The sequence below is a fragment of the Heptranchias perlo genome, unplaced genomic scaffold (assembly GCF_035084215.1).
Source record: "Heptranchias perlo isolate sHepPer1 unplaced genomic scaffold, sHepPer1.hap1 HAP1_SCAFFOLD_44, whole genome shotgun sequence".
In the NCBI taxonomy this organism is placed as follows: domain Eukaryota; kingdom Metazoa; phylum Chordata; class Chondrichthyes; order Hexanchiformes; family Hexanchidae; genus Heptranchias; species Heptranchias perlo.
In genome coordinates, this window is record NW_027139453.1 from 5353546 (window position 1) to 5381157 (window position 27612).

At 42.7% G+C, this 27612-nt stretch overlaps 1 protein-coding gene and 1 long non-coding RNA gene across 2 annotated transcripts in view; both read left to right on the forward strand.

The window, feature by feature from the left end:
- Nucleotides 1-27612, forward strand: part of LOC137312864 (uncharacterized) — a 1008715-nt gene that overhangs the window by 253981 nt on the left and 727122 nt on the right. The gene's annotated exons all lie outside the window — the stretch shown is intronic.
- LOC137312875 (probable G-protein coupled receptor 139) lies at nt 9715-26898 on the forward strand. The gene is made up of 6 exons (XM_067979255.1): nt 9715-9951; nt 11279-11295; nt 12589-12709; nt 17705-17851; nt 23711-23747; nt 26000-26898. Exons 1-6 carry the CDS (start codon nt 9715-9717, stop codon nt 26896-26898), a joined length of 1458 nt encoding a protein of 485 aa, XP_067835356.1.

The window sequence follows — 27612 nt, forward strand, 5'->3', positions numbered from 1 at the left end:
ACACATTAAGAGGAGCGCGCCATTATACCAAACACAGTAAGAGGAGCGCGCCATTATACCAAACACAGTAAGAGGAGCGCGCCATTATACCAAACACAGTAAGAGGAGCGCGCCATTATTCCAAACACAGTAAGTGGAGCGCCGTATTATATCATTCACATTAACAGCAGCGCGGTATTTTACCAAACACAGTAAGAGGAGTGCGGTATTATACCAAACACAGTAAGGGGAGCGCGGAATTATACCAATCACAGTATTAGGAGCGCGGTATTATACCAAACACAGTAAGAGGAGCGCGATATTATACCAATCACAGTAAGAGCATTAGACTTAATGTAACAGTTATCTGGATATTATGATGTTCATTGCAAGACCAGTTGTACTGATGTACATATGCCACAGAATCAATAACAGGATATAGACACTTACGAGGAACATCAACATGAGTAACGAAGGGCTAGTAAATAAAAAAAAATTATTCCACTGAAACATGTTTTATGGAATTCATCGTCAGATCCAGAGACTTACCAGGAACACTAACAACAGCGAGGACGGGATAGTAAACCTTTTGAAAATCATAAACTTTCTTCAGTATCTGATATTTTATCATTATGGACGAATCCATTCGTTTCGTTTGTTTTTGGACTGTTGAATCCAGTTGATACCAGAGGCGATGCTCTCCTGACACTCTGAGGTAAGATGATGAATGACAACGCCTTATTTATTGCAGAGAAAACCTCTCCTGCGTGAATTGTATTCCATGGTGGCTGATATTAATCAGGTCATTGAACAAACAGTTCAAATTAATCGCTGTTATTCCAACAATGTTCACAGGCATTGCAGAAAAGTATAATCTAACTCTACAATGGCCAGAATGTAATCTTAGTAACTTTGGAAAGAACAGAACATCATTGTGAAAGTCACGTCCTTCAAGCGATGATACAAAGTGAAACATAAGAATTACTAGATGATAAAAGACCAAGATCCGTCTAGATCATCTTCGACCATCCTGATATAACGATAATGATGTTGTTGATTAATCATAACAATCCATCTCTATCAATTAGTCTGCAACTGACCCATAAATTACACGAGGAAAACCCCAGTGCTGGAGAGCGTTGGGAGCCATAAGTTAACTAAAGTTACCTTTTCAGTCGAAATATGCCACTTACCGCATACCATGTCTCCAATTATTCATGCACTATACCCCAACATACTATATAAAAAATAAAACGATCAAATTTATATTTGAATGAATCAATATTGACGGCTTCCATTGTCTCCATCGGTGATCTGTTCAATCGAGGAACTCGCACACTGAAATCTTATTTCGAGAGATTAGTTTTAAATTGAATACCCAATAAGCGCAGGCCATGTGGTCTGCTTCTGCTGTCCTGAACAAGGTGCAACAACTTCGCATGATCCACATTTTCTCGTCCCTTTCGAGTCCCAACAACTGAAATCATACGCGCTCTCAACCTTCCCTTTTCCAGTGAAAACATTTCCAATTTACATAATCGCTCCTCATAATACAATCCATCCATGCCCCACTCATTCTGGTTGCTCTCTTCTGTTTGCATTCAATAGCTGCAGTATCCTTTTCCTTCCGTGGCCACGAGTACTTTGCACAATATTCAAAGTGCCGTCGCAGCAATTGTTTTATAAAGCGGCAGGGCTACCTCACAACTTCAGGTGCAAATTCACCATTTAATACACCCCAAAATATTTGCTCCATTCACTGCCACTAAACATTGCTGCCACGGCTTCAATTTATTGTCAATCACGGCTCACGGATGTCTTCCATTTTCCGTGTTTATTATTTATCATAGAATTGCAGAATAATGCGGCAAAGAAGGAGGAAATTCGGCCTGACATGCCTGTGCTGGCTCTTGGAAAGATCTATCCATTTAGGCCCGACTCCTCTGTTCTCTCTCCATAGCCCTGCAAAATTGTCCCCTTCAAGAATTGCAAATGTTACATCCTTGTTCAAAAAAGGGTGGATAGATAAACCCAGCAACTATAAGCTTGTCAGTTTCACGTCGGTGGTGGGAAAACTTTTTGAAATGATAACCCCGGACATAATTAACAGTCACTTGGACGAGGGTGGATTGATTCGGGAAAGCAAGCACGGATTTTTTAATGCAAATCTTTTTAACCAACTTGATAAATTTTTGAATGAGCTAACATAGAAAGTGCAGACCAGGGCAATGCAGTTGATGTGGTGTATATGGATTTTCAAAAAGGGCTTGATAAATTTCCACATGATTAGCTTACTATCAAGATTGCGTCCCATGGAATAAAGGGGGCACTAGCAACATGGATACAGAACTGGCGAAATGAGAGGAATCAGCCAGTCGTGGTGAACGGTTGTTTTCGTGCTGGATGGAGGTCTGCAGTGGTGTTCACCAGGAGTAGGTGCTGGGGCCACTGTTTTTCTCGATATATACATTAATGACTTGGACTTGGGAGCAGAGGGCACAATTTCAAAATTTGCAGATGACACAAAACTTGGAAGGGTCAAAAAGAATCGGCTGGGACTTAACTTCATTTGATTTCATTGGCCATGTAATGTCCGATTAAAAGCATCTATTAGCATCGCAATCAGACGATTATCCAACAGGCAAAGTGGCCCGTGATTGCTTTTGTAAAGTATGTGAACACAAATAGAAGAGGCTTATCCTTGTACTTTTTTCACCTATTGGTTTCCAACTCGTGCAGAGAATATTCGATGAGAAAATTTCCAATGATGTTCATATCCCCAGGACATCACTTGCAATCAGGTGGAGTCGTTTATCCTAAGTCCAATAGGAGATAATAGAGAGTTACTCTGGGTCTCACTGAGAGATCTGATCAACGGTTCCAGGCTGGCATGGGATTCGACCGTAATTTTAAAACATATATATTTCATAATATATATTGCGCCATTTACACCAAAAACGTTTTTTGTACGAGTCAGTTACTTACTAGCGGCGGGCAACATGTGTTCGCCGCTCAGAGCAATTTCCGAGCTCAATATCATTAGGCTTAGAATAGTTATGGAAAAGGACCAGGAACAGTCAAATATGAAAATACACAACTGGAAGGGAGCTAATTATAGTGAGTTAAAATGTGATCTGGCCCAGGTGGATTGGAATCTAAGATTGGCAGGTCAAGCAGTAAATGAACAATGGGAGGCCTTCAAAGAGGATATTGTTCGGGTACACACTAGACACATTCCCAAGAGCGGGAAGGAAGGACATCCAAAGCTCGAGCTCCCTGGGTGACTTAAGATAAAGAGATTAAAATGAAACAGGAAATGGAGGCTTATGATGAATGTTCGATTCAAAATTCAATGAAGAATCAAGTTGAATAAAACAATACAAGAAATGAAAAAGGAAATACGAGAGGCAAAGAGAGTGAATGAGAATAGATTTGCGGATAACGTAAAAGGGAATCCAAAAGTCTTTAAAAACATATAAATATTAAAAAGGTAATCAAAGGAATGGTGGAGCTAACGAGGGATTAATCTGGATGGGATGCATCCGCGGTTGCTGATGGAAGTTAGGGTGGAAATTGTAGAGGCTCTGGCCACAATCTTCCTTAGTTATGGGACTGGTGCCAGATGACTGCAGGATTTTAAATGTTGCAACCCTATTCTAAAAGGGGGAGAATGATAAAACATGCATCGACAGGCCAGACAGCCGAACATCGGCAGTGGGGAAACTTTTAGAGACATTATTCAGATTTGCCTTTGGTAAAATATCGGTTGATGAATGAAAGTCAGCACGGATTTTTAAAAGACGATCTTCATTGAGTTCTTTGATGATGAGGGTCGATGAGGCCAGTGCAGTTCATGTTGTGTATATGGACTTTCGAAAGGCGTTTGATCAATTGCCTCGTAATAGAATTGTTAGCAAAATAAAAGTGGCATGTGCTGCATGGATACGAAATTGAAGATTGGAAATAAAGCTGAGAGTAGTGGTGAACTTGTTTTTGAGACCGGAGGGTGCATGTTCTGGTGCCCGCCAGGGGTGTGCGTTGGGACAACTGCTCTTTTTAATTTATATTAATGACCAGGACTTGCGGATATAGGGCCTTTTTTTGAAAGTTTGCAGATGAAATGTTGCACATACACAAGTCTTGGCAGGATAAGTTGAGAAGGCTGTTAAAAAAGACTCGCAGAAACTTTGGCTTCACAAATAGAGGCATAGTGTATAAAAGCAAGGAGGGTATGCTAAACCTTTATAAAAGACCTGATAGGCCCAAGCTTGAGTAATATGTCAAATTCTGGGCACCACAATTTTGGAAGGATGTCAAGGCCTTGGAGAGGCTGCAGAGAAAATTTACAAGAATGGTACCAGGGATGAAAGACTTCAGTTACGTGGAAAGACTGGAGAAGCTGGGGTTGTTCTCCTTAGAGCAGAGAAGGTCAAGGGGAGATTTGATATAGGTGTTCAAAATCATGAAGGGTTTTGATATAGTAAATAATGAGAAGAAGTTTACAGTGGCAGAAGGGTCGGTAACCAAAGAAAACAGATTTAAGGTAATTGAAAAGAACCAGAGGCGACATGAAGGAAAAAAAAACTCAGTTATGTGTTACGATCCGAAAATGGTGGAAGCAGATTGAATAATAACTTTCAAAAGGGAATTGCATAAATACTTAGAATCATAGAATCATGGAAAGTTACAGCCTGGAAGGATGTCATTCGGCCGATCGAGTCCGTGCTGGCTCTAAGCACGAGAAATCCAAATAGTCCCACCCCCCACTCTATCCCCGTTGCCATGCACATTTCTCCGTTTCAAGTACTTATCCAGGTCCCTCTAGAAGGCCATGATTGAATCGGCCTCCAACACTCACTCGGGCAGCGCATTCCAGATACTAACCACTCACTGTATAAAAAAGAGGGGCACGGTACAGACCCAATGGGTGGAGTTTGGCTTTGGCAGTGAGTGTCACCTCCGGCAACCTGGGCTTTGCTCCTGAAAGACAGAAGAAGTTCAGTGACCTCGCCAGAGCAGCCAAGGTAAGAGAAGTCGCTCCCCCTTGGAACAGTGATCGACAATAACCACGTTTCCCATAACTAGCCCCCGGCAGCCTCATTGCATTGATGATAATACCACTTAACAGCAATATGCAGGAAGGATCACAATACCACTTCCCCCGCCACATTCCCCCTATCCCGGCATCCTTCAATCAGACAGACATGTCAGGAATCAGCTGAAGACTCACATGAAGCTTATAATCCTCTCACTTCCCCTGTGATAACCCCCATTAAGGGCCGCTGCCTGACCTCTGCGTTACGTCCGATATCAAGGCAAGTGGAGTGTCTTCACACTCTACACTTTGTTCTGAAGGAGGAAACGACCCACAATCAGATATAAGGAGAGTGCCTTCTCCGTCCGACAAGAATCTTGCCAGAAAGCAACAGTCATGTGCTGAAGAAACACTGAGGAGGAGAGAGAGACTGGAATTCATAGGCCTATAATTGTAGGGACCAGCAGAGCCACAGGGGCTTTAAAACCTGGAAAGTGCACAAACAGGTTTCCTGGCATTTTTCAGCACTGACGGGATGTGGGGGTGTGGGGGGGGGGGGGGTGGTGGGGGGTGGGAGGGTGATGATTTCGGCCCAGGAGGGATATCCCGTTGAGAAGGAGAATCAGAATATTTGCCAACGGATTCAATAATACGAACGTATGAATTAAGAGCAGGTGTCGGCCATTCGGCCCCTCGAGCCTGCCCTGCCATTTGATAAGTTCATGGGTGATCTGATTGTGACCTCAACCATACTTTCCCGCCTACCTACTACAACCTTTGACTCCCTTGTTAATCAGGAATCTATCTAAATCGGCCTTAAAAATAATCAATGAACCTGCCTCCACGGCTCTCTGGGGAAGGGAGTTCTGCAGACTCACGACCCTCTGAGGGAAAAAAAAAATCTCCTCATCTCCGTCTTAAATGGGAGATCACTTATTTTTAAACTGTGTCCTCTTGTTATTGTCTCTCCTAGAAGGGGAAACATCCCCTCAGCATCTACACCTTCTAGTTCCCTCAGGATCTTATATTTCTCAAAAAGATCACCTCTCATTTTTCTAAATTCCAATGCATAAAGGCCCAACTTGTTCAAACTTTCCTCATACGAATCAGTCCAGTGTACCTTCTCTGAACAGCCTCCAAAGCAAATATGTCCTTTCTTGAATAAGGAGATCGAAACTGTACACAATATTCTAGATTTGGTCTCACCAATGACCTGTACAACTGCAGCAAAACATCTCTACTTTTATATTCCATTCCCCTTGCAGTAAATGACAACATACAATTTGCCTTCCTAATCATTTGCTGTACCTACATACTAACTTTTTGTGATTCATGTACGAGGACACCCAGATCTCTCTCTACCTCAGAGTTATGCAGTCTCTCCATTTAAATAATATACTGCTGTTCTATTCCTCCTTCCAAAATGAACAAGTTCACATTTTCCCACATTATACTCCATCTGCCAAATTTTTGCCCTCTCACTTCATCCATCTATATCCCTTTGCAGCCTCGTTTTGTCCTCTTCAAAACTTAGTTTCCTACCTACCTTTGTGTCATCAGCAAACTTAGCAACCATATATTCGGTCGATTCATCCAAGTCATTGAAATAGATTGTAAATATGTGAGTCCCAAGCACTCGTTCCAACTTGACAACCTGAAGATGACCCATTTATGCCTACTCTCTGCTGCCTGTTAGCTAACCAATCCTTTATCCATGCTAACATGTTACCCTCTACACCATGAGCTCTTATTTTGCGTAGTAGCCTTTGATGTGGCACCTTGTCAAAAGCTTTCTGGAAACCCAAGAACACCACATGCACATGTTCCGCTGTATCTACGTTGCTTGCGTCTTCCTCAAAGTAATCTAATAAATTAGTCAAACACGATTTCCCTTCACAAAGCCGTCTTGACTCTACTTGATTGCATTCACATTTTCGAAGTTGCCCTTCTGTAACCTCCTTACTAATAGATACTAGCATTTTCCCTCGGACAGATGTTAAGCTAACTGGCCTGTAGATTCCTGCTTTCTGTCTCCCTCGCTTCTTGAATAGAGGAGTTGCATTCGCTATTTTCCAATCAGATGGGACCCATCCAGAATCTAGGGAATTTTGGAAAATTAATACCAATGCGTCTATTATCTGAGCAGCCACTTCTTTTAAGACCACAGGATGAAGTCCGTCGGGACCTGGGGCCTTATCCACTTTTAGTTCAAATATATTTTTCAAACCCTTCCCCTGGTGATTGTGAATATTTTAAGTTCCTCCCTCCCTTTCACCTCTTGATTCACAATTATTGCTGGCATGTTATTTGTATCCTCTACAGTGAAGACGGACGCAACATATATGTTCAATTCATCCGCCATTTCCTTATTCTCCAATATTAATTCGCCAGACTCATTGTCGAGAGGACCAACGCTCACTTCACTCACTCTTTTCCTTTGCAAACAGCTTTAAAAACTCTTACCACCTGTCTTTATATTACAAGCTAGCTTTCTCTCGTCCTGGTGACAACCATCTGGTTCACTAATGTCCTTTTGGGAAGGAAACCTGCCGCCCTTACCCGGTCTGGCCTATATCTGAGTCCAGACCCACAGCAATGTGGTTGATTCTTAATTGCCCTCTGAATCGGCCGAGCAAGCCACACAGTTTTACAATCTCGCGAAAAAAAGTCATGATAAGAATAAAACCGGATCGACCACCCGGCATCCGACCACAAGGCACCGGACATGACAAAGGCAAACCAAGCCCTGTCGACCCTGCAAAGTCCTCCTCACTAATATTTGGGACTTGTGCCAAAATTGGGACAACTGTCCCACACACTAGTCAAGCAACATCCTGACATAGCCAGAATCATACCTTTCAGCCAACATCCCAATCTCTTCCATCACCATCCCTGGGTATGTCCTGTCCCACCGGCAGGACAGACACACCAGAGATGGCGTTACAGTGATATACAGTCAGGAGGGAGTGGCCCTGGGAGTCCTCAACATTGGCTCCAGACCTCATGAAATCTCATGGCATCAGGTCAAACATGGGCAAGGAAACCTCTAGCTGATTATCACCTATCGTCCTCCCTCAGCTGATGAATCAGTGCTCCTCCACATTGAGCACCACGTGGAGGAAGCAGTGAGGATGGCAAGGCACAGAATGTACTCTGGGTGGGGGATTTCAATGTCCATCACAAGGAATGGCTCAGTAGAACCACTAATGACAGAGCTGGCCGAGTCCTGAAGGACATATCTGCCAGATCGGGCCTGCGGCCGGTGCTGTGCGAACGAACACGAAGGAAAAATCGACTTGACCTCGTCCACACTAGTCTACGTATTGCAGATGCATTTGTCCATGACAGTATTGGTTGGAGTGACCACCGCACAGTTCTCGTGGAGCCGAAGTCCCGTCTTCTTACTGAGGACACCATCCAACATGTTGTTTGGCACGACCACCGTGCTAAATGGGAGAGATTTAGAACAGATCTAGCAGCTCAAAACTGGACATCCATGAGGTACTGTGGGCCATCACCAGCAGCAAAATTGTATTTCATCACAATGTGTAACCTCATGTCCCGGCATATTCCTCACTCCACGATTACCAACAAGCCCGTGGATCAACCCTGGTTCATTGAGAAGTGTAGAAGAGCATGCCAGGAGCAGCACCAGGCGTAACGTAAAATGAGGTTCCAACCTGGTGAAGCTACAACTCAGGACGACATCCATGCTCAACAGCGCAAGCAACATGCTACAGACAGAGCGAAGCGATTCCACAACCAACGGATCAGATCAAAGATCTGCAGTCCTGCCATACCCAGTCGTGAATGGTGGTGAAAAATTAAACAACTAACGGGAGGAGGATGCTCTCAAAACTTTCCCATCCTCATTGATGTCGGAGTCCAGCACGTGAGTGCAAATAACAAGGCTAAACCGTTTGCAACCACCTTCAGCCAAAAGTGGATGATCCATCTCGGCCTCCACCGGATATTGCATCGTCACAGAAGCCAGTCTTCAGCCAATTCGATTCACTCCACGTGATAGCAAGAAACGGCTGAGTGCACTGGATACAGCAAAGGCTGTGGGCCCCGACATCATTCCGGCTGTCGTTCTGATGACTTGCGCTCCAAATCTAGCTGCGCCTCTAGCCAAGCTGTTCCAATACAGTTGCAACACTGGCATCCACCCGACAATGTGGAAAATTGCCCAGGTATGTCCTGTCAACAAAAAGCAGGACAAATCCAATCCGGCCAATTACCGTCCCATCAGTCTACTCTCAACCATGAGCAAAGTGATGGAAGGTGTCGTCGAAAGTGCTATCAAGGGGCACTTACTCACGAATAACCTGCTCACCGATGCACAGTTTGGGTTCCAACAGAACAACTCGGCTCCAGACCTCATTACAGCCTTGGTCCAAACATGGAGAAAAGAGCTGATTTTCAGAGGTGAGGTGAGAGTGACTCCCATTGATAACAAGGCAGCATTTGACCGAGTGTGGCACCAAGGAGCCCTAGTAAAATTGAAGTCAATGGAAATCAGGGGGAAAACTCTCCAGTGGCTGGAGTCATAACTAGCACAAAGGAAAATTGTAGTTGTTGTTGGAGGTCAATAATCTCAGCCCCAGGATATTGTTGCAGGAGTTCTGCAAGGCAGTGTCCTCGGCCCAACCATCTTCAGTTGCTTCATCAATGACCTTCCCTCCATCATAAGGTCAGAAATGGGGACGTTCGCTGATGATTGCACAGTGTTCATTTCCATTCGCATCCCCTCAGATAATGAAGCAGTCCGAATCCGCATGCAACACGACCTGGACAACATCCAGGCTTGGGCTAATGAGTGGCAAGTAATATGCGCGCCAGACAAGTGCCAGGCAATGACCATCTCCAACAAGAGAGTGTCCAACCACACCCCTTCACGTTCAACGGCATTACCATCGCTGAATCCCCCACCATCAGTACGCTGGGAGTCACCATTGACCATAAAATTAACGGGACCAGCCATATAAATACCGTGGCTACAAGGGCAGGTCAGAGGCTGGGTATTCTGCGGTGAGTACCTCACCGCCTGACTCCCTTTCCAACATCTACAAGGCACACGTCATGAGTGGGATGGAAAACTCTCCACTTGCCTGGATGATTGCAGCTCCAACAACACTCAAGAAGCTCGACACGATCCAGGAGAAAGCCGCCCCCTTGAGTGGCACCCCATCCACCGCTTTCAACATTCGCTCCCTTCACCACCGGTGCACGGTCGCTGTTGTCTGTACCATCCACAGAATGCACTGCAGCAACTCGCCAAGGCATCTTCGACAGCAGCTCCCAAACCCGCGACACCTAGCACCAAGAAGGACAAGTGCAGCAGGCACATGGGAACAACACCACCTGCAAGTTCCCCTCCAAGTCACACACCATGCAGACATCGAAATATATTGCCGTTCCTTCATCGTTGCTGGGTCGTAATCCTGGAACTCCCTTTCAGCAGCACTGTCGGAGAACCTTCACCATATGGACTGCAGCGGTTCAAGAAGGTTGCTCACCACCAGCTTCTCAATGGCAATTACGGATGGGCATTAAATGCTCGCCTCGCCAGCGACGCCCACATCCCATGGACGAATAAAAGAAAACACACATCCCGAGTTCTTTCTTCTCCTGCACCCTAATTTGAGAATGTACCATTTAGTTTATATTTCTTCTCCTCCTCCTTCCTTCCAAAATATACCAATTCACACTTCCCTGCCTTAAGTTTCATCTATCATGTGTCTGCCCAATTCTTCAGTCTGTCTATGTCCTCCTGCAATCTGCTATCATCTCACTCAATGTCTACTGCATTTCCAAGTTTCTAATTTGAGCACTGTCAAACTTTTAAGTAGGAAAGTGTTAATCAGACTGCCTTCCGTCCACTAATGTTATACTGCTATTGGTCAATTTAGATGCAGTGGCCAATGAACTATTGAGTCAAAACTTAAAGCACTGGTCAGTTTCGTCACCAGTAAAGATACCACAGTGCAGACTGATGCTAATAATCCAGAGAACGTTATTCAGTTGATAACAATTTAGTTCAGCAGACAGACTAAATCTGCGATTCGATCATCCTTTTTAGAAAGCGGGAGATTTGGATGGAATGGTATAGATTGATAATTAGAGGTTTCACCTGCGAGAATGAAACTATCGTCAAGATAAAGTTGTGGAATTGTACCGGTCCGTGGAAAAAGATCTAAAGATATTGATAAGAGAGAAGCTCATTGACATTCTGTGTATGCGGAGTTGTATTCCGTAATGCAGAAACTGTGGATTGTCAGGTAGGAGGGGTAAGGAAAAGATAGAAAAAGTAAACGTTGGAACGGATACTTGGGATTCGATTCAGGTCTAGCGTTACAAAACTGGGTGGGAAAGTAAGCTTTGAGGAGGACGCAGTGAGTCTGCAAATGGATATGGATAAGTTCAAAGAGTGGGCGAGTATATGGCAGATGGAGTATAATGTGGGGAAATGTGAAATTTTCCACTTTGGTAGGAAGAATAGAAAAGCAGAATATTTTTAAAAGGTGTGAGACAAAGAATTATTGGTATCCAGAGGGATTTCGGTTTCCTTGTACATGAATCACAGCAAGTTAACATGCAAGTTCAACGATCAATTATCAAGGCAAATGATATGATAGCCTTTATTGTTAGTTGGTTGGAATATAAGAGTAAGGAGGTCTTGCTGCAATTCGATAGAGCTCTGGTGAGACCTCACCTGGAATACCGTGTACAATTTTGGTCTCCTTAACTACTTGCCCGAGAGGAGGTTCATGAGGTTAATCCTGGGTCGAGGGGGTTGCCCGATGAGGAAAGATTGAGTAGAATGGGCCTGTATTCTCTGGAGTTAAGATGAATGGGAGGTGATCAGGAGAGCGTGAGCGGGTGGCGATAAAGCAGCGGCTGGTGAAAGCCCGACAGTAGAGCAAGAGTCGGAGGCGATAAAGCCCGAGAGTGGAGCGAGAGCAGGAGGCGATAAAGGAGCGGCAGGCAGATCGAGTTGGAGTCAACTGACCACAGTTGAAAGTGAAAGAGTTGAAATTGGATGGTGAGTATTGGTGAGTATTACTGTTTTGTTTTCTCTCTAAGTTAGGGCGGAGGGTTAACATAGAACTCAAATCAATAAATGTAACTAGATAAAGTCATTAGTTAATATAACTAAAAAAACGAGCAAATAAAAACTTCATAAAAGATGTAAAGAAATGTTTGTTCGCCAAGCGATGGCAGAGCAGGTGATGTGTCATAAAAGCAGCATGTGGGAGTTGGTGGAAACCAACGAGATCCCCGGCAACCACATCTGCAGTAACTCGAGGAACTTCGGCTCAGAGTTATTGAGCTGGAGTCCAAGCTGTAGGCATTGCAATGCATCAGGGAGGGGGAGAGTCACTTGGACAGGGAGCAAGGACTACAGGGAGGATGGGCAAACTGACGACAGCACTGTGGTAAAGGAGGCCATTCAAACGGTGGGGAGGAGTAAAAAGGAATGTGATAGTCCTAGGGGATAATTTAGTCAGAGGGATACATACTGTTCTGAGCAGCCGTGATCGAGATTCCTGAAGATTTTGTTACTTGCCCAGTGCCAGGGTTAAGGACATCTCCTCAGGGCAGGAAAATAATTTGCAGCGTGAGGGCAAGGATCTAATTGTCGTGGTCCACGTACGAACCAACGATATAGGTAGAACTAAGAATGAGGTTCCGGTGAGACAGTTTGTTGAGCTCGGGACTAAATTAATAAGCACAACCTCAAAATTAATAATCTCTGGATTACTTCCTGAGCCACGTGCAAATCGGCAGAGGAAGAAACAGGTCAGAGAGTTCAATACGTGGCTGAAAGAGTGGTGTGGGAGGAAGGGGTTTTGATTCCTGCGGCGCTGCCACAAGTACTGGGGAAAGAGAGACCTGTTCCGATCGGTCTTGCTCCACTTAAACCAGGCTGGAACCAGCGTTCTGGCGAATTGAATAACTAGGGCTGTGGATAGTGCTTTGAACTAAAATTAGGGGGTTGGTGGAGGAGTCAGGTGAGGGGAAATTTACAAATATAATGAGAAAAGTTAAGACAATAGATCAGTGCAGTGACTTGGGTAAAGATAAGCAAAGTGTGGCAGGAAGGGACTGAGAATTTACCAATAATAGTGCAACAACAAGTAAGGTCAAAGCAGGAAAAATGGTAAAAAGTCAAATTTTAAGGCTCTTTGTATGATTGTACGAAGCATTCGTAACAAGATAGATGAATTAATTGCACAAATAGAGATAAATGACTTTGAACTATGAGCCATTACAGAGACATGGTTCCAAAATGACCAAGGTTCGGATTCCAGGCAGTGTGCCATTTATAAAAGACAGGCAGAATAGAAAAGGAGGGGGTGCAGCCATAATGATAAAGGATGACTTAAGGATCGCAGTGAGAAAGAATCTTGCTCGGAAGATCAGGAAGTAGAATCAATATGGGTGGAAATAAGAAATAACAAGGAGCAGTAAACACTAGTGTAGTTAATAGGCCCCCTCTTAGAAGCTATACAGTTGGACAGACTAGTACTCATGAAATAATGGGATTTTGTAACAAAGGAAATGCAGTCATCATAGGGGACGTTAATCTGCATATAGACTGGGCAAATCAAATTGGCAAAAGTAGTTTGGAAGACGAATTCATGAGATGTATTCGAGACGGTTTCCTAGTGCAATACATCATGGAACAAATCAGGGAACATGCTATCATAGATCCTGTATTATTTAATGAGATAGGCTTAATTAGTAATCTCACAGTAAAAGAACCTCTGGGGAAGAGTGAACATCATATGATAGAATTTCACATTGAGTTGGATAGTAACGTACTTAAGTCAGAAACTAAAGTCTTAGACTTAAAGTCTTAAACTGGGCGAGTTGTCAAAGCTAGATTGGGAAATTAAATTAAAGGGTTTAACAGTTGAAAAGCAATGGCAAACTTTTAAAGAAATATTTCAATATTCTCAAAAAATGTACAATCCATTGATAAATTGAAAACTCCACGGGAAAAGTGATCCATCCGTGACTAACTGAAAATGTTAAGGAGATTATTCGATTGAAATAAGACGCCTGTAATATTGTCAAGAAGAGTAATAAGCCTGGGGATTGGGAAAGTTTTAGAAACCAACAAAGGACGTCCAAAAATTGACAAAAAGGGAGAAAATAGAATATGAAATAAACTGGCATGAAATATATTAACGGATTGTAAGAGCTTCTGCAAGTATGTAAAAAGGAAGAGAGTAGCAAAAGTAAACGCTGGTCCCTTAGAGGCTGAGACAGGAGTAATTATAATGGGGAATCAGGAAATGGTAGATGCGATCAGCAAATATTTTGTGCCTGTCTTCACGGTACAAGACACAAAAAGCATACCAAAATAGTGTGGAACCAAAGGGTAAATGAGAGTGAAGAACTTAAAACAATTAATATCAGTAGAGAAAAAGTACTGCTCAAACTAACCGGACTAAAAGTCGACAAATCGCTCGGACCTGATTGTGCACATCCTCGGGTTTTAAATGAGGTGGCTGCAGAGATAGTGGATGCTTTGGTTATGATCTTACAAAATTCTCCAGATTCTGGAACGGTCCCAGTGGACCGGAAGGTAGCAAATGTAACCCCACTATTCAAGAAAGGAGGGTGAGAGAAAACAGGCAACTTCAGGCCAGTTAGCCTGACATCGGTCGTCGGGAAAATGCACGAATCCATTATTAAGGAAGTGGTAAAATGCACTTAGAATATCAAAATATGATTAGGCAGAGTCAACATGTTTTTTTTTGGAAGAGAAATCAAATTTATTAGAGACTTTTGAAGATGTAACCAGCAGGGTAGATAAAGGGCAAACATTAGATGTGGTCTATTTGGATTTTCAAAAGGCATTCCATAAGGTTTAAAAAGGTTGTAACACAAGTTGCGGGCTTATGGGGTATGTAGAGGCATGGATGGACGATTGGTTAAAGGACAGAAAACAGAATGTAGGGATAAATGCATCATTCTCATGTTGGCAGGCTGTAATTAATGGGTACCACAAGGATTGGTGCATGGGCCTCAACTAATTACGGTGTATATAAATGACTTCGATGATGGGACCGAGTGTAATATATCCAAGTTTGTTGACGATACAAAGCAAGGTGGAAACTAAACTGTGAGAAGCACACAAAGAGTCTGCAAATGGATATAGACTAGTTAAGAGTGTTGGCAAAAAGGCGGCAAATGGAGTAGAATGTGGGGAAATGTGATTATTCATTTTGGTCGGAAGAACAGAAAAACAACATATTTTATAAATGGTGAGAAACTATTATATGTTGGTGTTGAGAAAGACTTGGGTGTCCTCGTACAAGAAACACAAAACGTTAGTATGCAGGTGCAGTCAGCAATTCGGAAAGCAAATGTCATTTTGGCCGGTATTGCCAGGGGAAGTGCAAGAGTAAGGAAGGCTTACTACAGTTGTACAGGGCTTTATTGAGACCTCAACTGGAGTACTGTTTACAGTTTTGGTCTCCTCATCTAAGGAATTATATTCTTACCTTGGAAGCGGTGCAATGAAGGTTTACGAGATTAATTCCTGATATGAGGGGGTTGTCCTTTGAATAAAGGTTGAATTGAAAGGGCTTAAACTCTCTGGAGTTGAGAAGAATGAGAGGTGATCTCAATGAAACATATAAGATTACGAGTGAGTTGGAGAGATTGTTTCCCCTGGCTAGAGATCCTAGAACGAGGGGGCATAATCTCAGGGTTATGGGTCGGACATTTAAGACTGAGATGAGGAGGAATTTCTTCACGCAGAGTGTTGTGAATCTTTGGAATTCTCTACCCCAAAGTACTTTGGGTGCTGAGACATTGAATATATTCAAGGCTGAGATGGATAGATTATTGGAGTCGAGTAGAATCAAGGGATATGGGGATTGGGCGGGAAAGTGGAGTTGAGGTCGAAGATCAGCCGTGATCTGATTGAATGTCAGAGCTGGCTCGAGGGGCCGTATGGACTACTCCTGCTATTATTTATTATATTCTTATTTTCCGATCAAGCATTATCTGGATCTTATTCTGGGCGGTTCGTGAATGAACTTCAGTTCCTGGTTCTCGAGAGGCATGCTTCACGCTGATTGTTGGAGGGGACACGATGATCATTTCCTGCTCTCACCGCTCAGAGAAGCGCAGGAAATGACGCTGCAATGATTGGTGGAGGGGACATGGTAACCATTTCCTCCTCTCAGAGAAGCCCAGGAAATGACGCTGCACTTCTTGCAGCACTCAATTGAAACAAGTTGTCGCTTTCCAGACCGCAGAAATGTTGTGTGTGAGTCAGTTACTTAACAACGGTGGGCGACATATGTTCGCCGCTCGGAGCAATTTCGGAGCTCAATCTCATTAGGTTTAGCGTGTTTATGGACCAGGACCAGGAACAATCAAATGTGAAAATACTTAACAGGCTAATTTCAGTGAGTTGAAAATGGACTTGGCCCAGGTGGATTGGAATCAAAGATTGGCAGGTAAAGCAGCAACTGAGCAATGGGAGGCCTTCAAAGAGGAGATAGTTTGGTTCCAGCGTAGACACATTCCCAAGAGGGGGAAAGGAACGACATCCAAAGCTAGAGCTCGCTGATTGACTGAACATAAAGTGATTGAAATGAAACTAATAAAGGATTCTTATTGTAAAAGTCCGGTTAACAATTCAGTAGTGAATCAATCTGAATCCAGAAAGTACAGAGGAGATCTGAAAAAGGAAATTGGAGGGGCAAAGATAATGGATGAGATTAGATTAATGGGTTACATAAAAGTGATTGTCTTTTCTAAATATATAAATTGTAAAAGGGTGATCAAAGGACGGGGATGGGGAGACTAGGGACCAATAAGGAGATCTTCTTTGCAGGCAGGCAACGTGGTTTAGGTAGTGAATGATAACTTTGTTTCTGTCTTTTCTAGAGAAGAGGATGCTGCTAATTTAGCAGTAAAGGAGGAGGGAGTAGCGAAATTGGATAGGATGGAGAAAGATAAAGAGGTGATACTAAAAGGTTTTCAGTGCTCAAAGTCGAAAAGTCACCCGGTCCGAATTGGTTGGAAGTAAGGGTGGAAATTGCGGAGGCTCTGGCCACGGCTTCCAATCCTCATTTGATATGGGAGTGGTGCCAGAGGGCGGGAGGATTGCAAATGTTACACCCCTATTCAAAGAAGGGGAGGGTCAAACCAGGCAACTGCAGGCCAGTCAGCCGAACGTCAGTGGTGAGGAAACTTTTCGAGACATTTATCAGGCACAAAATTAATTTGCACTTGGAAAACATTGCTTATTAAATGTAAGCCAGTACGGATAAGTTAAAGGCAAATCGTGTTTGACTAACTTGAATGAGTTAGTTGATGATCCAACGGAGAGTTGATGAGGGCAGTGGAGTTCATGTTGTGTATACGAACTTTAAAAAGGTGTTTGATAAAGTACCACATAATAGACTCGTTAGCAAAATTGAAGCCCATAGGATTAAAGGGCCAGTCGCTACATTGAAAAGAAATTGTCAAATGGACAGAAAACAGAGAGTCGTGGTGAACGTTTGTTTGTGAAACTGGAGGAAATGTGCAGTAGTGTCCTGTAGGGGTCGGTGTTTGGACCACTGCTCATTTTAATATATATTAATGACCTGGACCTGGGTGCAGATATGCTCATCCTGTGTGCTTGGCGACCATGTTTGCAGGATGTGTGTCTAGCTGCAGCTACTGGCTAACCGCATTTCGGAGCTGCAGCTGAGGGTGGATTCATTGTGGAGCATCCGTGATGCTGAGACCATCTTGGACAACACGTTCAGTGAGGTGGTCACAACGCATTTAAAGATTACGAAGGCAGAAGGGAAATGGGTGAGCGCCAGGCAGAGTAAAGGGACTAGGCAGGTAGAGCAGGAGTCTCCTGGGGACATATCCCTCTCAAACAGATATATCGCTTTGGATACTGTTGGGAGAGATGGCTTATCAGGGGAAAGCAGCAAGAACCAAGTTCGTGGCAGCACTGGTGGTTCTGCCGCACAGGAGGGGAGAGAGAAAAGTGGCAGGGCTATAGTGATGGTGGAATCAACTGCAAGGGGAACAGATAGGAGTTTCTGCAGCCACAAGCGTGACTCCAGGATGCTATGTTGCCTCCCTGGTGCTAGGGTCAAGGATGTCACGGAACGGCTGCAGGGAATTCTGGAAGGGGAGAGTGAACAGCCAGTAGTCGTGGTCCATATGGGTACAAACGACAGAGGCAAAAAAGGGATGAGATCCTGCAAGGCGAATTTAAGGAGTTAGGAGATAAATTAAAAAGCAGGACCTCGAAGGGAGTGATCTCAGGATTACGACCATTGGAACATGCTTGTGAGTATAGGAACAGGAGAATAGACCGGATGAATGCATGGCTGCAGGGATGATGGAGGAGCGAGTGATTTAGATTCCTGGAATGTTGGGACCGGTTCTGGGGAAGGTGGGACCTGTACAAGTGAGACGGATTACAACCGAGCAGGACCTGGACCGATGTCCTCCCGGGGGTGTTTGCTAGTGCAGTTTGGGAAGGTTTAAACTGGAGTGACAGGGGAATGGGAACGTGAGCGGGGAGCCAGAAGGGTGTAAAGTTGAGAGCAGCAAGAGAGGGGACGACATAGGGGAAATATGAAATACAAATAGCACAAACATTTGTTCAAGAACATGTGAAATCAAAACGCGTAGAGCAGCAGAAAGAAAGTGCACTTTAGGCACGACAGATCAAGAGAAATCTAGAACGCAGAAAGCGATTAACCCAGCATCAAAGCTGAAGGTCAGGCTCTGGTGTGTGGCCCAATTAAGAGTTCTATAAACAAATACTCGGAGTATAAGGAATAAATTAAATTAACAACAGGTTCAAATTGAATTTGGAGGGTATGACATGATAGCTATTACTGAGACATGGTTGCGGGATGGTCAGGATTGGGAAATAAATATACCGGGTTCGAAGGTCCACAGGAGAGACAGGGAAAATGGAAGAGGGGAAGCAGTAGCCTTAGTGATTAGAGATGAAATCACTTCAATGATAAAGGAGGATATAACGAGGGGTAAGCAGCCAACAGAGACATTATGGGTTGAATTGAGAAATAGGAAAGGATCTATGACTATAGTGGGAGTTGTGTATAGGACACCTGGCAGCAGTTCTGAAGTGCTAGATTGTGTCAATGCAAAGATTAGACAAGGTTGTAACAAAGCTAAAGTGGTCTTAATGTGGGACTTTAACCTTCAAATAGATTGGGAAAAGCAGACTAGCAACTGTCAAAAAGGTAGTGAATTTCTTGAGTGTGTCCGGGATAGTTTTCTACAGCAGTATGTCCAAGAGGCAACAAGCGGGCAAGCCATACTTGATTTAGTATTGAGTAATGAACCAGCTTTAGTTTACAGCTCAACTCTGCGTGAAAATCTATCCAATAGTGATCATAACATGATCGAGTTCAATGTATTGTTTGAAACGGAAAAAAGTTAATCAGCTGCTAAGATTCCAGACTTGGGTAAGGCCGACTTCAATGGGATGAGACAGAGACTGTCCACAGTAAACTGGGCAAATCTGTTAATGAGTAAAACGACTGATGATCAGTGGGAAATGTTTAAAGAAACATTTAACGTGATACAGAATCTGTGTATTCCCCCGAGGGGCAAGAACTCTACTTGCCAAAAAAAAACAGCCATGGACAAATAAAGTGGTAAGGGACAGTATAAGACATAAGGAAAGAGCATACAAAAAGGCAAAAATGGCACTGATCATGGTGAATGGGAAAGATACAAAGAGCAACAAAGTGTCACAAAACAGATAGTAGGACCTGCAAAAGAGAGTATGAAAAGAAACTTGCAAGGGATATCAAAACAAATACGAAGAACTTTTATAGTTATATTAGGAAAACGAGGGTGGTCAGGAGCAGTGTTGGCCCCAGAAAAACTGAAAGCGTGGATATTGTCATTGACAATGGGGAAATGGCGGACATGTTGAACAATTACTTTGCCTCAGTATTTACAGTAGAAAAAGAGGATAGAATGCCAGAAATCCCAAGATAACTAATATTGAATCGGGGACAGGGACTCAACAAAATTAACATAAGTATAATAACAGTAATGAAGAAAATAATAGCAGTAAAGAGTGACAAATCCCCAGGAACAGCTGGTTTCTATCCCATGGTTTTAAAGGAAGTAGGTGAGCACATTGCAGGTGCTCTAACTATAATCTTTCTAAGTTCTCTAGATTCAGGAACTGTCCTTCTAGATTGGAAAATTGCACATGTCACTCCGCTTTTTAAGAAAGGAGAGAGAGGGAAACCAAGGAATTGTAGACCAGTTAGCCTATCATCTGTTGTGGGGAAAATGCTGGAGTCTATAATTAAGGATAGGGTGATTGAACACCTCAAGAATTTTCAATTAATCAGAGAGAGCCAGCATGGATTTGTGAAAGGTAGGTCGTGCCTGACAAACCTGATTGAATTTTTTGAAGAGGTGACTGAAGTAGTGGAGAGGGGAATGGCAATGGATTTTATTTATATGGACTTCCAGACGACATTTGATAAAGTCCAACATAAGAGATGCTAGCTAAGATGGAAGCCCAGGGAATCGAGTGAAAAGTACAGACTTGGTGAGAAAGTTGGCTGAGCAAAAGGCGACAGAGAGTAGGGATAATTGGTAGGTACTCACATTGGCAGGATGTGACCAGTGGAGTCCCGCAGGGATCCGTCTTTGGGCTTCAATTATTCGAAATATTTATTAACGACTTAGACGAAGGCATAGAAAGTCTCATATCTAATTTGCTGATGACACAAAGATTGGTGGCATTGTAAGCAGTGTAGATGAAAACATAAAATTACAAAGGGATATTGATAGATTAGATGAATTGGCAAAACTGTGGCAAATGGAATTCAATGTCGACAAATGTGAGGTCATCCACTTTGGATCAAAAAAAACATAGAACAGGGCACTTTCTAAATGTGAAACGTTAAAAACAGTGGATGTCCAAAGGAACTTCGGGGTTCAGGTACATTGTTCATTGAAATGTCATGAACAGGTGCAGAAAATAATCTATAAGGCTAATGGAATGCTGGTCTTTACATCTAGAGGACTAGTGTACAAGGGAGCAGAAGTTATGCTGCAGCTATACAAAACCCTGGAGTAATGTGAGCAGTTCTGGGCACCGCACCTTCGGAAGGACATCTTGGCCTTGGAGGGAGTGCAGTGTAGGTTTACTGGAATGATTCCCGGACTTCAGGGGTTAAGTTACGAGGAGAGATTACACAAATTGGGGTTGTATTCTCTTTAGTTTAGAATGCTAAGGGGTGATCTGATCGATGTTTGTCTTATATTAAGGGGAACAGACAGGGTGGATAGAGAGAAACTATTTCCAATGCTTGGGGATTCTAGACGAAGGGGGTACAGTCTAAAATTAAACACAGACCTTTCAGGAGTGAGTTTAGAAAATATTTCTACACAGAAAGGGTGGTAGAAGTGTGGAACTCTCTTCCGCAAACAGCAATTGATACTAGCTCAATTGTTAAATTTAAATTTGAGATAGATAGCTTTTTGGCAACCAAAGGTATGAAGGGTTATGGGCCAAAGGCAGGTAAATGGAGTTAGATCACAGATCAGCCATGGTCTAATCAAATGGCGTAGCAGGCACGAGGGGCTGAATGGCCAACTCCTGTTCCGATGTTCCGAAAATTTCTAAGTTTGTAGATGACAGGAAACTCGGAAATGTGTTGAACAGTGAGGAAGATAGTGACAGACTTGAGGACGATCTAGTCAGACAGGTGAAATGGTGTACCTATACAAGTAATGGCAGGGAAATTTGAGAAGGTTGTTGAAAAAACACACGAGATCTTTGGCTTTATAAATAGAGGCATTAAGTGCTAAAGCAAGAACGTTTTGCTAATCTTTTATAAAGGACCTGTTGGGCCCCAGCTGTGGCAAAGTTCCAAATTCTGAGCACTATATTCTAGGAATTATTTCAAGGCCTTGGAGAGGGTGCAGAGAAGACTTACTAGAATGGTACCAGTTATGAGGTCGTCTTTCGTGGAAAGACTGGAAAACCTGAGCTTGTTCTCCTTGGAGCAGACAAGATTAAGGGGAGATTTGATAGGGCTGTTCAAAATCATGAAGAGTTTTGGTCGAGTAAATAATGTGAAACTGTTCGCATTGGCAGAATGGTTGTTAACCAGAAGACAGAGATTTATGGTAATTGACAAAAGAACAAGATGTGAATTGAGGGAAGAAAATCCGCAGTTATTTGTTATGAACTGGAATGGTAGAAGCAGAGTCAATAATAACTTTCAAAAGGGAATTGGATAAATACTGGAAGTAGACAATTTTGCAGGGCTATGGGGAAAGAGCAGATTACTGGGACGAATTGAATAGTTCTTTCAAAGAGACAGCACAGCACGATGGGGCGAATTGCATCCTGTGCTGTGTCATTCTGTGATTCTATCAGTGTACGGTGAATAATAAGCATGGAAAATGAAAGCGATCTGTCAGCCCTGATTGACAATAAATAGAAGCTGTCGTAAAAATGCTCGTTGACTCTGAATAATGTAACTGTTGGGATGTATTAAATGGTCAACTTTGAGCTGAAATGGTGAGGTCACCCTGTCATTTCATAAATAATTACTGCGACCTCAATTAGAATTTGTTTACAGTACTGGTCGCCACAGTAGGAAAAGGATACTGCAGCTGATGAATGGATACAGCAGAGAGCAACCAGAATGAGTGAGCGGATGGAGGGATTCAGCTCTGAGGAGCGTTTATGTAAACTGTATATGTTCTCCCTGGAACAGAGAAGGTTGAGAGTTTATTTGATTCCAGGTTTTAGGATTCTAAATGGACTAGATAATGTGGACCATGAAAAGGTATTGCACCTTTCCAGAAACATAGTATCAGAGGACATGACCTGCGCTTGAAGGGTGGTGAATTCAAAACTAAACTGCAGAAATAATATTTCAGTGTGCGAGTGATACCTCTATGGAACAGATGCACTTTGGAGTAGGTGAAGCAGTCAGTATTGATTCATTCAAATGTAAATTTGATAGATTTAAATTTTAAAATAGTATTTTGGTGTACAATGTATGAATAATTTGAGAAATGACATGTGGTAAGTGTAGCATATTTAGGCTCAAAGGGTGACTTTGGACTGATGGTTCCCAAAGCTCTCCACAACTGGGGTTTTCCTCGTGTTATTTCTGGGTCTGATGTACTCTAATTGATAGAGATTGATTGTTATGATTCGTCAACAACACCGTTATCATTGTATCAGGATGGTTGAAGGTGAACTGGATGGACCTTGGTCTTTTATCATCCAGTAATTCTTACGTGTCACTTGTTATAATTGCTGCAAGACCGTGAATTTCACATTCATGTTCTGTTCTTTCTAAAGTTACTAAGATTATATTCTGATCATCATAGCGCTGGATTATACCTTTCTGCAATACCAGTGAAAATTGTTAGTGTAACAGTGGTTAGTGTAACCTGTTTGTTCAATGACGTGATTAATATCCATCACCATGGAATACAATTCTCCCAGGAGAGGTTTTCTCTACATTAAATACGGCGCTTAATTCATCATCTGATCTCAAAGTGTGAGCAGAGCATCGCCTCCAGCATCAACAGGAATCAGCAGTCCACCAACAAACTGAACGAATGGATTCGTTCTTCATGATAAAATATCTGATACTCTGGACACTTTACGATTTCCAAAAGATTTACTATCCCATCCTCGCTGCTGTTGGTGTTCCTGGTAAGTCCCAATATCCAGTTATTAATTCTATAAATCATGTTTCACTGTATTACTGATCATGTAATTTACTATCCCCTCGTCGCCGCTTTTGGGCTTCCTGGTAAGCCTCTATTTCCAGTTATTGATTCTGTCACCAATGTAACACATGACATCCAGCTAAATGTTACATTCAGAACACTCACCTCACTGTGTGAGATATAATATGACGATCCTCTTTGTTATGATTGGTATAATACGGCGCTCCTCTTACTGTGTTTGGTATAACACCGCGCTCCTCTTACTGTGTTTGGTATAATACCGCGCTTCTCTTACTGTGTTTGGTATAACACCGCGCTCCTCTTACTGTGTTTGGTATAACATTGCGCGCCTCCTACTCGCTTTGGTGTGATACCGTGCTCCCCTTATTATATTTGGTGTAATTATACGCGCCATTTTGGTTTTTAGTATAATACCGCGCTCCTCTTGCAGTGTTTGGAATAATTCCGCGATCCACTTCCTGTGTTTGATGCAATACTCGAGCTTCCTCGCTGCGATTATTCGACAGTCACCCATTCACTGGAATCAACTGAATGAATAGTCCTCCCTGATTTCCTGCTGTTTGCTCCACGTGGTTCAAGAACTCTTTGATGTTCTAAAATCATCAATTTCACCGAACGATTCCCTGCCTTCATCAGATTACTGTCTTTGTTCTGCACTGCAACCTGTGTCAGTTCACAAATTCTTAGCATGAGTTTGCCAGGTACCTTTAAATCCAGCTGCATGTGGTTCAGGTTGTGGGAGTAATGATTCAGTTCCCGTCAGCTGCCTCACTTCTCCCCATCTCCGTCACTGCACCAGTGTCACTGCCCCTGGATGCTGAGGACAGGAATGCAAGTGCAACATGTATCAGGGTCAATTGTTCATTTTATGATATTGCAGTGGATCTAGCTCCAATCATTGCTGTGAAATAACCATTTAGTACCAGAGCAGTCTGGCACGGTTCAAAGGGTCTATCAGCGTGTCTCACGCTGATTTTCGACCATCTCCTGCTATTCCACAATACAACTGAGTTCAATTAATTTTTTCCTCTTTATTTTATGGATATGGAACCACACGATTCATACTGAAGTAGGATGGATTATAAACTAAATGTATGTTTTATTTTAGCACATTCCCTGTTTCATTTCGTTAAACTATTTGATGATCACCAACAGATAAAACCCAGAAGCCCAGCGCTGCTCCTGTGTTCAGATCTTTAATGTTTTAATGTTGTCAGACTGTTTGAAATAACTGATCATTCTTGTTAACGTTATTTGTAAAATAAATGGACAGTCGGCCTTTAAAATGAATTACAATTTCCACATTGCAAACACTGGATGAGAAGGTTCTGATATTACTAATTATTCCATTACTGGTTGAAGTCTCCGTATACGATCAACTTTAAGTCCCAAATAGTTCCTCTCCTGTCAGTGCCTCATGTCCACTGTCACCTTACATAGCAACCGTTCCACATCCCATAATTACCTCTGGGTGTGGTGGCGATATGTTTACGACTTCGTCGCTCCTTTTTATTGTCGAAATATTAGTCTTGTCTGTTTAAGATTGATGTATTTTTGACCCTCTCATCTGTTTCTCCAATCGAAAGTTTCCTCTTGCCCAAATATCACAGTCAAATTCTGAGCACGACCATCAAACTAATAAAGAGCTTCCTTAGAATGTTGCTTCTATTGATATCATCAGCGTTGTCAAATCATCCTGCATGGACTCCATGCAATCAGACTACACTAGGCATTGACTTGGTTTTCACTTTTTAATATAACACATTACTGGAGCAGTGAGAGCTCATATATTTATCACATTTAATTAAGGTGCAATAGTCAATTGGATATGTGCTTGAAAAGAAAGAATGCAGAATTTTGGGGAAATTGGAGAGTGGGTTTACAGGATGGCTCATTCAGATAGCTGGCAGGAGCACGATCGGCCGAAGTGCCTCATTCTGTGCTTCAGGATGCTACAATTCGAAGTTTCAGTGTTCCTGAGACTCTATGATTTAATGATTCTATAATACGGTGATTCTCTGATTTTATGATTCTGTTAGTCTGTGATGCTGTGATTCATTGATTCTCTGATTCTATGATTCGATTATATTGTGATAATGTGATTTTTATGATTCTATGATTCTGTAATAGTCTGATTCTATGATTATATCTGTGACACGGGCGCCTTTGTACTGAGAGTTTACTATAATTTGCTTGTCTTCCGCTGAATTGCAGTTAACTTAATGACGATCATTGTCCTGTCTCGTGGAAAGTGCGGACTCTCCAAATGTGTCACTCGCTACCTGGTGGCCATGGCAGCGGCGGATCTATTGGTCGTTATCACTGATCTAATATTGAGGCAGATCCCCATTACTTATCGTCCACAGTTCACTTTTCTATACCACGTTCCCGTGTGTAATATTCACGCCGTCCTGCTTTATGCAGCCACAGACTGTTCTGTCTGGTTCACCGTCACTTTCACCTTTGATCGATTTGTGGCCATTTGTTGTCAGAGGCTGAAAACTAATTATTGCACCGAGAGAACAGCGGCTGTGGTTTTAGGAACAGTGACTGTTCTGTTCTGTTTAAAGAATATTTTTTGGTACTTTTTCTATACCCGTGATTATATGTTATCCAATAGCCCCTGGTTCTGTGGTGTGACAAGCGGTGCACTATATTCGCAGATATGGACAGGCATTGAATTCCTCCATTATCTTCTAACTCCGGGTGTCCCATTTATTCTGATTCTGCTGCTCAATGCTTCAACTGTCAGACACATTTTAGTGGCCAGCAGAGCCCGCAGGAGACTCCGGGGTCACAGTAGTGGGGAGAGTCCACGTGACCCAGAGATGGAGAACCGAAGGAAATCCATCATTTTACTGTTTGTTATCTCGGGGAATTTTATCCTGTTATGGGCGCTGTTTCTGGTGTTTGTAGTTTCTGAGCGAATGTGGTTTATGCGGTATTCCTCTGTATATCTCCCTAGATTCGTACAAGAAATGGGGTTCATACTTCAGCTTCTGAGCTGTTGTACAAACACCTGTATTTATGCTATAACACAGAGTAAATTCAGAGAGCATTTGAAGAATGTGGTGAAATATCCATTTATTTTAATTGTCAGGTTAATTAAATAATTTACAGAATGGAAGACTTCCTGACATTAATTCTTACTTGGACGCTATTCGATTCATCCTCTTCCCTGAACATCCATTCTCCCAAAATGACGCACAATAGTTACTGTATATACAACCCACAAGATGTCCACCTTCATCTTCCCAAGTAACTAGGCGTGGACAATAAAGAAGCCTTTACAGCGTCATCTATATTCCGCAGAACTTTTCTTTAAGTGCCGTCTGTTAGTTTGTCCAATCATTCACTGCGGTCTCTGCGATTACAAATGAACAATGTTCGATATTCCAGCAAGCATTTTGGGATTATCATAGCATCAACAAATGGTTTCAGCGCATAAGCATGTCATTCGGCCCATCTTGCCCCTGCCGGCTCTTTATAAGAGCAATCCAGTTCGTGGCATTTCCCCACACTTTCCCTGTCGCCCTTCAAATGTTTTCCCATTAATTATTTACCAAATTGCACTTTGAAAGCCACGATTGAATCTGCTTCCACCACCCTTTCAGGCAACGTATTCCAGTTCACAATTACTCGCTGGGTCAAAATGTTTTCCCTCATGTAGTCGAGGGTTCTTTTGCCAATCACTTTAAATCTGTGTCCGCTAATTCTCAACCCGTCCACCAATAGGAACAGTTTCTCTCCATTTACTTTATCTATAACCTTCATGATTTTGAACACTAGTGTCAAATCTCGTCTTACCCTTCTCTTGTCTAACGAGA